We start from the raw sequence: 16,109 nt of genomic DNA, 5'->3' as shown, positions 1-16,109 counted from the left end.
AATTATAATATTAGTTTTGTACGTTTATATTTTAACGTTTTTGGTTATTTATATTTTAATATTAATCTATTATTTTTGTTATTATTGAACTTTTAGTTTTTTTTCCCGATATTGAGGTTCTGTGGCACTTTTGTAGCACCCACATCACTCCGACACGACAAATACATCTATATTTTTTTTATTAAGGTTAGATATTTACGGTAACTAATTTTGGTGTCATGGTTTGTTTTAATAATTATATATATTAATAAAATGTTAAAATTTTAATGTATGTTATATGTAACTCAGCGGATATAGCTATTATTTCTTGGGGTTTAAGTTCTAAGTTCAATTCTCAGTCATTTTTTTATTTTTTTTAATTTTCAATTATTTTTTAATTTATATATAAAATTTACAGTGTAGTCCATCACTATTTCTTATAATTATATTTTAATCCTCATTTAAATATAAATCAAATGAATTATAAAAAATATTATACAAACACACAACGCGTGCGTCGGTGCACTATTATAAATATAATATTCAGCTAGCTAGTATCTATAACTTATTTACAAAGGCCATTAAATCTCTTACTTTTTTCCTTCCTAATTTTAGTTTATATTGTATGCTCACTTCTCCTTCTTGAGTGTTAACTGCTAGAAAAAATAAGAGAAATAAATATATTAATAAAATTATTGATTAATTAAATTCAAGTAGATTCGGATTTTAATTTTTCAATTATATTTTATTATTACAATTTTAAAACATTTATTTAAAAGTAAAAAATGGAAATAAATTAATACTTTTTCCCCCTATTTATCAAGTGAGTATTGCAGGGTGGAAAAACAGAAATGAGGATTGGCGCAGTCTGCTTGCCTTCAAGTCTTTTGGGTGCGACGACTAAGTTGTGTTTTGTGCGAACCACGGCCCGGCCTTTGTCCTCCCTCCTTCCCAATTATTGGTCTCGCTTCACTCCAAGAACTATCATCGCGCACAGCACCAAATCAAGGCGTACAGAGTTTATTATTGCAGCTTCGCTTTCATCCATGGCCTCCACTTTCAGCCCTGAAAAAGCTCGAGTACCCCCTGCCCTCCCGATGTCTACTCCTCCGATCACTAAGGTAAACGGCTTTAAGTGTTTTATGTGTTGTATCTTCTCTTTTGTACGCATGATTTTCTTTTTTTTTTTTCTGTCCTTCTGTAATTTTTTGAATTTGGTGATTGTATGCTCGTATCGAGTCCTTTTATGTAGCTACGCGAGTGGGTTCTGTATGTCCGTGATTCTATTTGTTGTTAGATTTGAAGTTCATATTTTGTCTATTTTGATTGCCTCTGTTCTTGAATTATATAGGGCCTCCTGCGTGATTGTGTCTGTGGGTTTCTGGAAATTTGTGGACTATAAGGTTGAAAATGAAGTTTTTTTTCCCACCAACTAAATTGGGATTTCTTGTTGGTGTTTCTTTAGTTTAAGATCGGATTATGCCAGTTGAAAGTCACCGAAGACAAGAAGAGGAACATTCTGCACGCACGCACAGCGATAGAAGAGGCTGCGGAGAAAGGGGCAAAGCTTGTTGTTTTGCCAGTAGGTTCATTTTATTCATCGATTCGTTATTAGTTTTGCCCGTTTGCTTTTTTTTCCTTCTTTCTTTTTTTGCTTTTGCTTACTATGAGGACTGCGGTTGAATAATTATGGATATATTTATTACTTTGTTTGGCGTAGTGAACGTTAGCGCGAGCCGCGAGGGATTAGAATTCATAGATGAACATATATTTTTCTGCTCATTAATTGCTTGGAAATATTGTAGATGTAGTCTGCTGCTCTGGTTCTTTGTTTGGGTGCATGAAATCTAGTTCTTCCCATAGGAATTAACCAAGTTTGATTTAATTTGAAGGAAGATATGAGTTCCCAAATCTGTTCTGTATGAAACGCGAGTTGAATTTAAAGTCAATGCGAGAATCGTGAACTTTGTCCTTAATTAAGCTGTTGCTGTGATCATCTCATTTCACTTGGTTTTATTTCCCCTTATATTTCAATTTCACTGGCAAACTAAGTTTGCCTCGAGGCGAGTATTTTATGACATTACCTGTGTACTTTATATCATCAGGAAATATGGAACAGTCCATATTCAAATGATAGCTTTCCAGTATATGCTGAGGATATTGATGCAGGGTTTGATGCTTCTCCATCGACAGCCATGTTGTCTGATGTTGCTCGTCTTCTGAACATCACCATAGTCGGAGGTTCAGTTCCTGAACGAAGTGGTGATAAGTTGTACAATACCTGTTGTGTCTTTGGGCCTGATGGAAAGGTGAAAGCTAAGCATCGTAAGGTTAATAAACGTATTCATTTATGAAAAAGTTCTACAGATAATCCATTTAAAATGGTGTCGCAACGGGAGAAAGTTAACTTCTCATTGTAACGGGAGGTTATGTTGATGATAGATTCACCTTTTTGATATCGATATTCCTGGAAAGATTACCTTTAAAGAATCCAAGACTCTTACAGCTGGGGAGACTCCTACCATAGTGGACACAGGTATTAATATAATTTTATATGATTAAATTCCCCAAATACTAATTTTCCATATGACTCATTGTCGTGTATTCGACTATATCAATTTCTGGGAGGGGCTTTATTATCAATTAGCTTTTTCCCGTGTTCAATTCTAGGAATGAATCCTCATGGGTAAATGGGTACTGTGGATTGTGGAATCCATGCATTAATATGTTTTGTGCATAACTTTCATAAAAGTCCCACGTTGTCTATTTATGTATGTGCAGATGTTGGCAGAATTGGGATCGGTATATGCTATGACATAAGATTTCAGGAACTTGCAATGCTCTATGCAGCAAGAGGTTATACATGATTAAATTTATTTATTTGGTATTTTTTTTCGATGTAGTTACTTTTTATCCTGTAGATTTTATCTAGAATGCATGTTTAATTTGTGGCAAGGCGTGAACAACATGCTGAGAAAACATATTTACTCAAGCATGAGACAGGGTCTTTGCATTTGAGTGTTATGCCCCTGAGAATATATAGAGTGTCTAGACAACTATCAACTATTTTTCTTTATAATGAATGGATATGTGAAGCTATATGCCTCCACGGGGTGTCTTGTGACTGAGGTGTATCTCAAATTTGGAAGCCTCTTGCCCTCTCATGAATATTGCAGAATGTTTGATTGAGTGTGTCATATTATTAGCTAACTCTTTAAGTTACCTTCTAGAGAGCCTTGAAGATGTCAGATGTGGAATTTTTATAAAATATAAGCAACTGTATAATTTGAAGTTAATCGTAAGATGCCTTTTATTTTGTAACATTATAGAACTTGACCTGTCATCTCAAAAGTTTGTTTCATCTTCATCAGTTACAAAATGTGGAACTTCCGTATATATTCTCAATATGATTGACCTTTGTGGTGGAACTCTTCCTAGACGTGCTCTCGTATAAATTTTTCTTTGTAATTAACAGTGTTTATTACCTGATTTGTTGAAGGCATGCCAAAATGATTATTTGAAAGATGGGAAAACAGTTACCTATCTTACAGCAGGACCAAAATTACTCAAGTCATAAGTGGATGCCGTGAATTTTCTTCCTTGTTATTCATTCCTTTGGTTTAAAAATTTTACCCAGGTGCACACTTGATTTGCTATCCAGGGGCATTCAACATGACTACAGGGCCTTTGCATTGGGAGTTGCTACAAAGGGCTAGGTAATTATTTACTATAGTTATTTAAGTTTAACATTAGACGCTAGTTGGGATAGTTTTCTGCTTTCTATTATCTTCACAGGAATGCTATACTGACACATTTATTCTCTGCATATCTATGTCAACTCTCTCTTGCATATAGAGTGATTGATTTAACCAACTTGGGTTTGTTTGAGCTGATCATCGTTAAATGAGTTTCTTTGGTTTAGGCTCGTCTTATTTCATTTAGGCTGCTTCTTTGCAACATTGCATATATGATTATTACTTGACAAAAACAGAGCCCCTTCTTTCACCGCTTCAAAGCAATAGCTTGGATGTACTTCAGCAACTTCATTAAAATCCTTCTATGTATATGATAAGATGATGACACGTGTTATAGAGGTACACATGAAAGTTACAACCATTCAAGTCAAATACCGATACATGTGTCAAGCAATATCACATCCATCTCTTATATGGTCAGCACGACATAGCTTTATGCATGTTACCCTGAGTAATCGGGTTCAACCACTTTGTTATATATTGATCATGTAGAGAATTGTACAAAAGAGAGATAAAAGTCAGCATGCAGTTTTTTTTTTATGACATTTGTCATGTTAATCACATCATCATCTAATTTTACCATCTCATGTCATCCACTCTTCTATGCAGGGCTGTGGACAATCAGGTACGAACACCACATGTTACTTTATCTTCCCTTCTGATTTATTTGTCATTTTTCATGAACATGAATTTGTAGTGCTGTTGGGTTTTTGTTTCGTTGACTCTGTATTTACAGATATACTGTAGCAACTTGTTCACCTGCTCGAGATGCCGGAGCTGGATATGTAGCTTGGGGTCATTCTACGCTGATCGGACCAGTAAGTAATGCGTGATATAGATGGTGACACAAAATACCAGGATATGAAGTAGAACCGAGTGAAAATTAATAGATGAATTTAAAAACCATATGTGACATTTCACAATAACATTGAGAAGCTGTTTTTTCACATCTCGGAGATCACATATCACAATAACATTGCGAAACTGTTTTTTTCACGTTTCGGATCCGAGGGTTTGGGAGGTTTTTCATGGAACCTCTCGCTTGTGGCTTGAAATAGTGCCATTTTAACTTAAATATAATTATTGAAAATTTCTCATTTTTATCTATATCGAATTGCATTTTCAACTTTCCCCATCATGTGCCAATATTTGAAAGTTTGGAGAAGTTTTGGCGACAACCGAACATGACGAGGCAATCATCATAGCAGAGGTTGACTATTCACAGACAGAGCTAAGAAGGTTAGAAACCATCAAAACGCCAAATTGTTTGTGCCTTACAACGCATGTAAACCAGTAAATCATCGCGTTGAAGTTTTTGTTTTACCATTTACTTTGTGCAGGACAAATCTCCCTCTGGAGAAGCAAAGGCGAGGCGACCTTTATCAGTTGGTAGACGTCCAAAGATTGAATTCTTGATATGTGGTAAACGTTACTTAAAGAACACTGAACTGTTGGTTCATGCAGTTTTTCGGTCTTGGTTCCTTGTGATTTCATGCCTGTTTTGAATCGTTTATGGATATTGGAAATATTTCAGCGAATAAAAAGATTACAACGAGTTATTTCGACATTAGAGTATATATTGATAGTACTATATCGAGTAAAATGTATTTTGGTGGACTATCAATAGATGAACAAATTGATACATTAATTCTTCTAAATAGCTTAATTAATACACGATAAAAACTTGTGTGAGACGATGTCAGGGGTTGTATTTTGTGATAAAAATCTTTTATTTGGGTCGTCCATAAAAAAATATTACTTTTTATGTTAAGAATATTATTTTTTATTGTAAATATCGGTAGGATTGACCCGTCTCACAGATAAAGATTCGTGAGACCGTCTCACAAGGAACCTACTCTTAATATATCATTAACTTAAATTGGTTTTAAAGCAAAATTATTTTTATTAAATTTTAGATATACATTTTTATTTTCAAAATTATTTAACTATTTTTTGATTTTTTTAAAAGAATATAATGATAAAAGAAAACTATTTTTTATTATATATTAATAACTCTATAAATAAATTATATATACAAATAAATGTATTTTAGAAGATTCATAAATATGATACAATAAATATCTGTCGCTGAAATCCGAAGGTGGTGTTGTAGGACAATTGAAGATATTTTAATCATCGTTTTAGTTTTTATATGTAAATCATGAAAAAAAAACAAACATAGAAAAATTTTGTAACTGATTTAGGCATTTTTGGTTAAATTTTATGGGTTTTTACATGTCCATTAATTTACATATAAAAAATTATTTATTTATTATATTTTTATCAATAAATTAAACTATTTTTTAGCTTTGTATATGATTTATTTATTAACTTGTAATTTTATTAATATATAATATAAATAAAAAATTATTATATATATAAACATTTTAAATATATATTATAATCGAATATATATTTATTAGTTAATAATTGTAATATTTTTATAAAAAGTATAATGCTATTTATTATAATATATTTTATTTTATTTTGATAATTTTAATCAATAAAAATAATTAAAATAAAATGTCTATATATTTGAATTTAATAACAATGTTCGATCTAATAGCTATTTAGAAGACGGTTAAAATTGATTTTTTAGTTGAAGCATATTAAATTATTTACAATATCAATTTGTTTATTCATCTATAGATTTTATATATTGTTTCTTTTAAAAAAAAATTACAGACAAAAAATAATTGAGTAGGTTTTTTGTGAGACGATCTCACGAATCTTTATCTGTGAGACGGATCAACCTTATCGATATTCACAATAAAAAATATACTCTTAACATAAAAAGTAATATTTTTTATGGATAACTTAAATAAAAGATATGTCTCACAAAATACGACTCGTGAGACCGTCTCATGTAAATTTTTACCAAAATAGTTTACTTTTTACCCACAAGTAAATGGATCCTCCAGGTACAGATCGGATGCCACATAAATTGTGTGTTGACCGGTTTTGCAATCTTCCACTGCTTCTCATTTCCAGTTTGTCGATCCTCGTGGATAACCTTATCGCCCGAACCGCGGTGAGGAAAACTGCCACGTCATCGGGAAATCTCTCCTCTTATTCCCATTTTCCCGATATTTCAGTGCTAACAAACAATAACCTTCGTAAAAGATAGCGCGAGAATAATGGCCGCGATTTCCATGGCGATGACGATGACGATGACGATGACGATGACCACCTCCAGCATTCAGCTGCCAACCCCCGGTACATTCCTCAAGCTGCTTCCGGTTATGGAATCGAAAGCTGTCATCGTCAGCTCCGCGAAAAAGAACAGCGCGAAGCTTCAGATCAAAGCTTCCTTGAGGGAGAAGTCCGTCGCGGCTGTAACATCGGCAGCTCTGATGGCGGCATTGGTGGTACCGGAGGTAGCTTCTGCTGCTGATAGCTTCTCACCGTCACTGAAGAACTTTCTGCTTAGCATCGGGGCAGGTGGATTCGTGCTTTTTGCGATCATTGGGGCTGTGATAGGCGTCTCCAACTTCGATCCAGTGAAACGTGGTTGATTGATTTAATGAATGGAATTGTTTTATATTGCTGCGTAGAATTTGAGCCATAACTATTCCACGATTTCTGATCTGGGAGCTCTTATAATGCTTTTGAATTCTCTTTTCTGATTCAAATTCTCGACGAACATTTTACTCATATAAAGTTCATTTTCAATTCAAAATTTCGATATTTTTATATGTTCAATTAAATATGAAAATGAATTTTACAAGTAATTAATGCAATATATTCAAATAATTTACTAAAAGTGATATATAAATAATATAATCTTCATCAAATATTGTAGGAAATATTTTTAAAAATAAAAATGTAATTTCGATGTATTTAATCAGATTTCTACGGTCAAGAAATTGAAATTATACATTCAATAAATAAACAATAAACCCAACAATTCACCAGGTTTCATGCATAAGTTAACATATACAAGTCATTAGTATATGCAGAGCCCGGACATTTTATGAGGTCAATTGTAAATTAATATATCAAAAGATCGTTATTGAAAATGAAATTTATTTCCAATATAGGCACTTGTAACGTGTTTAGAGATAATATTAATTAAATATATAACTAAAGCACACGTCGCAAGATTTAAATTCTTTAGTGAGTTATAATTGAATTATGAGTTTTATATATATTTTATGCGCGACTTGTGTAATTAATAAGTAGATATTTTAAGGAAATAAAATAAATTGTGAATAGAACTTGAATATGTGGACCGTTGAAAGATGAAATTCATTGTTTTTTGGGATTTTTTTGTCCTTTGATTTTGTAGTTTGTTATTTCGATTCAAAGAATTCTTTCGGTTTTGTAGTTTCTACAATTATAGAGACTAAAAGTGTATTTTTTTACAAGAATTATTTTCGATCAACAATGTCGCAAGATAAGCTAAATGGGCTAACTATGTTGTCGATTGAGAAAGAAATAGTCTGACAATTAGATTACACATATTTGATAAATATTTTCGCCTCTAAAAAGTTAGACGAGTAGTATTTATGTAATTATTTAAATATTTATTGAGTTGTTATTGATGTAATATATTTGTTTTGATATATTTATGTAGTTATTAGTATATTTGTAATTTATAAATTGAATTTTATATTTATTACTGTAACAAGAGAGTCCATTTTTCAATTTTCGTTTCAGACCTCATTCAATATAGGTACGGCTCTGAGTATCTGTACGACAATATTTTTTCCGAGAGACCAAGAAAATGTCACCGGCCCTTGGGTTCTTGGTCATCCATGGCTACATTGTTGAGTCAGTGTCTTGGCAAGGTTCGGTTCTACCCCGAGGGCATTGTTCTCGTGTAAATTCATGAGTATCCATCATTCATCCAATTCCCTTTTCTTTTACATATTGCATCAATAGTTTAATGGTCTGTTTTTCTTTTCTATATACAAAAAATTGTCAATTTTCTAACACAAATGACTCAGCGGATAGAAATTTGTTTACCAACTAGAATGTCTTAAATTCAACCCCTACCTTGGTGCATTATATTAAATAGCTCCAATTTCATTTTTTTTTAATTCATTATTTCAAAATTATAGTTCAATCTCTCACTATTTTTCACGATTATGGTATGACTATAAACCAAATTAATTATGTTTGCATGCCAAACACCACTAGTACATATGAAAAGTAATATAGCATCTCGTTGGAACTGCTACGTTGTTCAACACAACTGCATGTGGCATTGGTTAACTGATCGGATCTTTAAAAATATAATCCAAGACTGAGAATTTCACTTTCGCGCTTCTTTTTCTTAGTTTGGAAACTCCATTGCTTTCCCACTTAATTATCGCATTCTTTGCTCTACGGATCAAATTTACCCCACTAGTTTTTATCATTTTGTTCGTCCAAAATTGTGCATTGCTGGACTGGTCGAAAAGTTTCAAAATGCCATGAAAACCCTGCAGCTCCACATAATCAAGATCCAATTAATGATACATCACAAACTGCCATAGTTATTTTCCTGAATCATGAAACTTTTGGAACCCATTTGAGTAATTCAAGTCATGTCCGATATATCGTTCCGACCACCATTCCTGCCCATCGCTAATCAATTCATCCAGCTTTCGTTATACGGAGTGATTTCCAATTGGCAAGCATTTTTTAAAAATTTTACTTCAATTTATTCAAATAATCACGAACAATGCCCAGGAAAAAATTGGTAAAAAATAAATATATATATATATATATATAAAACATACCTTCATCAGCATCATCACCTCTGTGTAAAAAATGACCGAGTGGCTTTAGTAAAAAGAGCCAAATACACGCTATTTTCAATTGCCAGAACAGCCCATCCAAAGCTCACATTCAAGAAGGGATGAGGGTTAGTTAGCGATCACAAATGATAGCACAACCTGGAGATAATTGCGTGGAAATATTCACTCAATTCAAACAATCTGCGCCAGAAAACCAAGAGAGTTATTATCTTGCTGCCTACAAGCTAAATGACCTTTAAGTTAAAAAGATTACTAAGTTAACTAAAGCAAAGCTACAGCTACACCAGATCCATTCAATTAATTACCTATTGAAGGGATATGATATGTGTCGACAATGCCCATTCATGCATGACTGTATATACGTGTCACCTAGTACATGGTTTAATGCATCCATTCATTTTCTCCTGTGGTAACGATGCACGTTCTTGCGGTCTTCATCGGAAACACTAGCTGTCTGCCGTCTGCCATGCTCTTTATCCCTCGAGATCTTCTCGACATGCCTGGAGTCTCTATAATAATGACCTGCATCCCTCTTTTTGCATCCCCTCCTAGGGTCATCAAGCGATCTTCTTTCAAAACTAGACTCCAAATAGCCGTCCCGATGCTTCTTGTGAGACCCTCTGACATCATCATACCCAACTTTTCTTTTAACACCTTTTTGGATTGAATGATGGCCCAAACTTGAATCACTGTCGCAGAAGCCCCTTTTCTCATGGTGTTTCTCTGGCTCACCATGATGGTGCCTGTGCCTACCACCACTATGCCGGTCAGAGCTTTTAAACACGTCATCTTTGACCAAATTTGACTTATCTGAATGAGGTCTCTTCTCAATTCCAGGAAGAGAGGAGTTAGAGCTATGCTCATGTCGGTTAATGTCAGATTCCTCGTACTTTTCATGCTTGATCCTCCCCCCGGCTCTTCGAGTACAACTCTCTCCAGAGTGACTCAAGCTTGACTCACGAACCTTCCTTACTTTGTAGTTATATGATTTTTCTGGGCTATTAGGCTGATAAACCTCAGGAAAACCATCTTCGTCATCAGAAAGTGGTTCTCTGAAGCACAGAGACGATATGAGCAATTTGAGCTAAAGATACAAAGAAGAATGACTGATCCGGAAAAAGTAAATGGAAACATAACAAGCGTGATCGATAACTTCCTATTTTACACAGTGTGAAACAGTGGAGAAAGTAACTATTTGGTAAAATCTATCATTACCTCCGCAGGTTCTCATTTGAATGTTTCCTTCTATTTTCAGAATATTGAAGCCTAAAGTACTCAGCATTGTGTGGAGGTCCCATATTTCCCATCATCATATTGCCGCTGAAATTTATTTTATTGTAAAACAATATGCATGTACATTTGTTCGGTGCATGTAGAAGACAGGAATGTCGATGACAAAACCTACCCAGGCCCAGATAGACCACCGTGCATGGAAGAAAAATAGGGATGGATAGCAAAAGGTGATGCCGGGACCATCGATGTATTGAATGGCATCATTGCTGGACTAGCGTACATATTTGCAAAGGGTCTAAAATGATGTAATGCAGGACCATTCCAATAGGGAGCCGGAGCTGCATAGCCTGGCATGCCTCCTTGAAATGATCTGTCTCCTGATCATTAATGTAATAGGAATATATAAAAAATTGCTAAAATAAACAAAGTAAAATCGCTCGGTTGCTAGATAATACCTGGATGAAACATTGGACAGGACATCGGGCAGTCTCTCATGAGATGGTCAGGTGAACCGCAAGTGTAACAATTACGACCCCACTGAATTCAGACAAGGGAAGTTAATTCTATGGAACTTAAAGCAAAAATAATTCCTTGTACATTCAGACCAAGGGATGTTGATGCTAGTAGCATGAACATAGTTTACTTGGATTAATAAAATATGAAGGATGAAAATGGAATTTTATTTTATATAAACAATAGATAGAGGCAAGGCAAAAACAAAATTAGGGTGGATCGTGTTTTTGTTTTGCTATCTATCCACGTACATTTTTGGGAAAAAACAAATTTCCGAAACAGGACCAATATGAGGTTTTAAATGGTTTAGGATAGCAGAATTCAGCCAAATATCAAATTAATAAATAGTTATAACAAGAAATTGTTGATGAAATTACCTTTTTATATCCACCAGGAGCAGAAAAATTTCTCTCCCCGCCTGAAATAAATTACATGAATGCAGAGGTTGGGTCATGAAATAAGTAAAACTCGTGAAAGGAGTTCTATAAAAACGTGGCAGTTACAAAACAGCTCCATCTTTTTGGAATATCAAGAATAAACTAGGGATAGAGGGAAGAACGTTCACCAGGATTATTAGCTTGAGGAAGAACAACAGGTTGATTTTCCCCCTGAAAATCAGCCACAGGCGTGAAAGGTTCAGATCCTCTTTGCATAATATCACGATGATGAGAATACACAACTCTTGAATCATGTAAATGCTTGTCTTTCTGTTCCAGAAGACCTGATTTTATATCTCTAGTTAAAGCACAAGAAACATCCTCTTTAGCTTCAATTCGAGATTCTCCATCTGCATTGACGAAACAAAAGAATCTATCATGTTCCTAAACATTTCCCAAACAATTAAAAAAGACATCCCACCTGGCACATCTTTCTGCATGGTTTTTTCTAAGCCTGCATCAAGAATTTGTGATTCAAGGAAACGCTCAATTGCTTGACGAAGTGAGAGATTCGGCAGCAGATCTTCGACATTGTATTTGGTAGAAAAGCATTTTGGACACCTTTTCTCTTCAATAAGCACCAAACGTATGCCTGCACATTATACCAACCATTCAAAAGATTTTTTACCGTGAGGATGGTGAAAACAGAGCATTAAGTTTCAATAATCAAATAAATAATTCTCACAAAAGATAACCCACAGTTCTCGCAAAAGCTATGCTGGCAACAGGGTATCATCATAGCCTCCTTGAAAATAGTGTTGCAGAGAGCGCATTTCATTTCTGGAGGCAGATTACTACTTTGTGCGATCGGGAAATTGGATCTGATCAGCCTTTGAATATTTTAACAAAATAAAGGTCAGAGAATTAAATCAGGGAGAATAAAAACTCTCAGAAGCTTAGGAAAGAAGCCCAAATTCTATACTTGTTTGATGTCAGATGCCCTTCGGCTCTGGTTTCCTGCATAAGATTTCTATCGTTCCCTGTTTTATAAGAAATGAAAATGACATTACACGTACACCATTTGAAGCCAAGTCACAGAGAATGAGAAGAAGATAACCAAAACAGGACAAACCTTCTGGAACTGCCGGACCGGTAACATCTGAATTTAGCTTTTGAGATTCTAACCTGGAACCCAGGTACCATCCAAATCAAGTGTATGCAAAATTTCATTATGTAAGTAATCACCAAATACCAAAACCATGTAAATCAGAAACACAGTCTTAGTTAAAACGCCCACCTATTGCCTTACTAAAACTTCATGCAAAATTTCATTATGTAAGTAATCACCAAATACCAAAACCATGTAAATCAGAAACACGGCCTTAGTTAAAGTGCCCACCTATTGCCTTACTAAAACTTCCATAGCTGTCATTAAATTAAGGGAGCTGGAGAGGACATACCTTAAACCATCAATTTCTTTCTTCTTGTTTCCTATTAAGTCATTCCTATTTATTTCAAGATCAAAATGCTGCACGTTTGAGTCAGGTAAGGGACACAATTCAGCACCAAAGTCATCGAATGCATCCATTGATTCATTCTGCATAAGACCAGGTGCTCAATGATTATGAACAACGTCAGCGATCAAAAAATAAGAGGGAACTAGAGAGTAGAGACACAGTCATTTGGTAAATGAAGAACCAAAGACCATAGAGTAACATAAACTAGATAATTACCACTTGAAACAGTAAAAAGCAAAAAATTGGTGCAGGATTGCGCTCAACAGAGCTTAATGAGCAGCAGAACATAAACAAGAAAACCTATAATGGAAATTAAATTACTCAGAGAAAAAAGTGGGGGCCAAGTTCGTGTTTGTGAGTCTCAGCATGAGCATGAGGCACGAAACTCATTCAAGAACAGTGCCAGCTCCAAAAGGAAAAAGAATAGAACAGAAAAAAAGGATATAAGCAAGTCAGGACTGAAAATATAGCTTACAGCTGGATTCAAAGGAAAGGAGACTCTCATTCCTAAGTCCTTTACAGCTTCAATGGGTGGTGACCTGCAGCAATGACAGCATCAAAAAATAAATTTCAAAGCCTAATTTGAGTAAGTTCTCCTGTTTAAGCTGAAAGAGCTTGCACGAAATTAAAGGATAAACGTGGTAAATGATCATCAAGTGATTACACCTACAAAGAGTCCTAAAACAGCACATATAACATAAAAAAGACAAACATTTGTCTTTATTTACTATGAATCAAAGCTCGAGGTTTTTCACAGAACAGTCCCAAAAGGTTACGGAACTACAAAATCCTCAAGATCTCAAGGGATGAATAAAAGATAAAAAGTGCAGTTGACCAGACAAATGCTTTAAGCTGACAGTATAACCAAATGCAATTTGGATGCACGAGAAGCACATAAATGCCCCGACACTGATTTTCAAAACAAGCTGACAGTATAACCAAATGCAAGTTCGTGAACAATAAGAACAAGTGCGAATTCTAATTTTCGAGAGCAGAAATTTACTCTTTTAAAAACCATAATTAACTTCAAATATCTAGATATATCCACATGGAACAACTCCAACCCTCGTAGAACAATGAAAACAACTAAATGCACAACCCAAATCACGCAATTTCACATAAACAGACAATAGTACTCGGTGCGCGATTCATTCACTCATAAACGAACTTACACAACCGACAATGGTACAGCCCCTCCCGGAACTCTCTTCACGATCACACTGGATCCAGTTGGAATTTGAAAATCATCTCCCTTGTACTCTGAATCCAATCCAGTTTTCCAATTAAAAAACTAAAATCAAAATTCATAAATAAAACAAAAAACAAAAAAAACAAACGCAGGCAACAAAAATATAAGATAAAATTAGCACAAACAGAATAACCATCAATAGAACATGAAATAAAACAAACACAAGGGAGTCGAGAACCTTGACCGGACAGCGAATCGGCGAAAACAAGATCGAAACCCTGCTGTGGTTGCTTAACGCCGCCAAAGCTCTTTCCGCCAATAATTCTCGCTCGAAGCTCTCTAACAGATATGGAATCCCGGCCATCGAGCTGCAGCGTTTCGTAGTTTACAGAACTCCTGAATTTGAACCGAATTGACATGGATTTTTCGTTTCACCAACAAATCCCCAATTCTAACCGCGTGATATCCCCAATTCTAACCGCGTAATTTTCTATGCGAGGGTATGAATAGTGATAAAGAGCTGCGTAAGTATCCACAGAGGTATGACGCCAACAAGGGCTCTGGGTTTTGCTCATGAAATTTGTGTTCTCTACGACAACTCGAATCGAAGCAGTGAAAAGGGGCGCGTGACTTCGAATCAAAACATATAAGTTCCATCCAATAATAAACGAAGTCATAATAACAGTAATAATTAATATTCAAATGGCTAATTACGTCAATATCCCTGTAAAATATCATAAGAACAAAAAATATCCTATGTATTAATTTATTGATATTTTTATGACTAGTATTTAACATGTGCGATGCACGGGATGATATTATTAAAAATTAGTGAAAATGAATAGACATTTAAATTGAAAAAATAATATAATTATAAAAAATAAAAATAAAAACTATTTTTTCGCTAATTTTAAAAAATTTTCTTAAATATAATGCATGTCAATTAATTTTTTAGGCTAATAATAACTATCATATATCAAAATTATAGATTGTGTTAGCCTAAGTCAATGACATAATGCTTATCGTGTTTAGTGTATTGATGTCGACCACCAACCTTAATACATATTTAATTCTTAATTTTCGAGAAGCTATATATTATTATTTTTTAACATGTAATAAAAAAATTATTTTTAAATCAAATTCAATAAAATTAATGAGAATTTTTTTTTTAGAATTCAGTAATTTCGTCTAAATCTACATTCACAAACAATTTTGTGACATGACACGTGTTTGACACATTTGAATGATAACAATAATTTTCATCAATATCTTTATCCAGAAAAGTTATTTTATTAACATTTACTATGTGTATTCAAAACAATGTCAATAAATTTTATAAGATGTCTTCTAATAAGATGCATACTTTCTTTAGAATTGGTTTAATCATTTCCATTACCGGACATTTTATACTATCATATATCCGTGAATTTGTTATATAGAAGAAAATTACCGCATTAGTAAATATGTAATAATTAAAATTTTGTACAAATAGAATAATAATATTTATTACTTCTCGATTATGAAAGTCAGATTTCAAACTTAATGTCTCGTTGTTTCCATGTAAAGGTAGATCATAACAACGAACAAATCTAAATTTAAACGAACATTACATCTTGGAAGGATTCAACTCAGATATGAAAGTCAGATTTTAAACTTAATGTCTCGTTGTTCAGAAATGACATTTTGGCGGGAAATTACTATTTTTGGCAAAAACTCTGCTTATGTATGTATATATATATATATATGTGTGTGTGTGTGTGTGTATATATAGATTAAGGTAGGAAATTACTTAAAATAGCAAA

General features: G+C 34.0%; 3 protein-coding genes across 7 annotated transcripts; 2 read left to right on the top strand and 1 right to left on the bottom strand.

Moving 5' to 3' along the window:
• The first annotated feature begins 815 nt into the window (after window positions 1-815).
• On the top strand, window positions 816-5,299 carry LOC142532662 (omega-amidase, chloroplastic). Its single transcript, XM_075639007.1, has 10 exons — window positions 816-1,100; window positions 1,445-1,561; window positions 2,085-2,309; window positions 2,422-2,515; window positions 2,761-2,835; window positions 3,617-3,695; window positions 4,344-4,361; window positions 4,474-4,552; window positions 4,891-4,973; window positions 5,075-5,299. Exons 1-10 carry the CDS (start codon window positions 831-833, stop codon window positions 5,148-5,150), a joined length of 1,116 nt encoding a protein of 371 aa, XP_075495122.1. The 5' UTR covers window positions 816-830; the 3' UTR covers window positions 5,151-5,299.
• A 1,572-nt stretch (window positions 5,300-6,871) lies between these two features.
• LOC142532442 (uncharacterized) lies at window positions 6,872-7,249 on the top strand. The gene has a single exon (XM_075638742.1). The coding sequence runs from the start codon at window positions 6,872-6,874 to the stop codon at window positions 7,247-7,249; it is 378 nt and encodes a 125-aa protein (XP_075494857.1).
• A 1,652-nt stretch (window positions 7,250-8,901) lies between these two features.
• Window positions 8,902-14,932, bottom strand: LOC142532644 (uncharacterized). Of its 5 annotated transcripts, none has more exons than XR_012816573.1 (16): window positions 14,546-14,931; window positions 14,291-14,378; window positions 13,594-13,657; window positions 13,062-13,198; window positions 12,734-12,786; window positions 12,584-12,641; window positions 12,361-12,491; window positions 12,083-12,253; window positions 11,790-12,011; window positions 11,602-11,642; window positions 11,167-11,248; window positions 10,884-11,088; window positions 10,694-10,798; window positions 9,784-10,530; window positions 9,461-9,658; window positions 8,902-9,305 (listed from the first exon to the last, which is right to left on the bottom strand). XR_012816573.1 is itself a non-coding variant. In XM_075638979.1 (14 exons), the coding sequence occupies exons 1-14, from the start codon at window positions 14,724-14,726 to the stop codon at window positions 9,873-9,875; spliced, it is 2,196 nt and encodes a 731-aa protein (XP_075495094.1). In that variant the 5' UTR covers window positions 14,727-14,932; the 3' UTR covers window positions 8,902-9,872. The 5 variants fall into 5 exon arrangements, 1 of the variants encoding a protein (XP_075495094.1); XR_012816574.1 differs by having other exon boundaries at window positions 8,902-9,160; XR_012816575.1 differs by having other exon boundaries at window positions 8,902-9,062.
• Window positions 14,933-16,109: the final 1,177 nt, after the last annotated feature.

Source organism: Primulina tabacum, chromosome 18 (assembly GCF_025594145.1).
Source record: "Primulina tabacum isolate GXHZ01 chromosome 18, ASM2559414v2, whole genome shotgun sequence".
Classification (NCBI taxonomy): Eukaryota; Viridiplantae; Streptophyta; class Magnoliopsida; order Lamiales; family Gesneriaceae; genus Primulina; species Primulina tabacum.
The sequence above is the reverse complement of the archived record's forward strand: the minus strand, read 5'-3'. Positions and strand labels throughout refer to the sequence as shown.

What these genes read in the sequence shown, in the direction of transcription:
- LOC142532662 (XM_075639007.1), top strand. Translation starts at nt 831, where the DNA reads ATGAGGATTGGCGCAGTCTGCTTGCCTTCAAGTCTTTTGGGTGCGACG. An exon ending in CAAAGCTTGTTGTTTTGCCA is followed by an intron (nt 1,562 to 2,084) that starts GTAGGTTCATTT and finishes TTATATCATCAG; the next exon opens with GAAATATGGAACAGTCCATA. An exon ending in TCCTACCATAGTGGACACAG is followed by an intron (nt 2,516 to 2,760) that starts GTATTAATATAA and finishes ATGTATGTGCAG; the next exon opens with ATGTTGGCAGAATTGGGATC.
- LOC142532442 (XM_075638742.1), top strand. Translation starts at nt 6,872, where the DNA reads ATGGCCGCGATTTCCATGGCGATGACGATGACGATGACGATGACGATG.
- LOC142532644 (XM_075638979.1), bottom strand. Translation starts at nt 14,726, where the DNA reads ATGTCAATTCGGTTCAAATTCAGGAGTTCTGTAAACTACGAAACGCTG. An exon ending in CGGTCCGGCAGTTCCAGAAG is followed by an intron (nt 12,642 to 12,733) that starts GTTTGTCCTGTT and finishes CTTATAAAACAG; the next exon opens with GGAACGATAGAAATCTTATG. An exon ending in GCATAGCTTTTGCGAGAACT is followed by an intron (nt 12,254 to 12,360) that starts GTGGGTTATCTT and finishes TATAATGTGCAG; the next exon opens with GCATACGTTTGGTGCTTATT.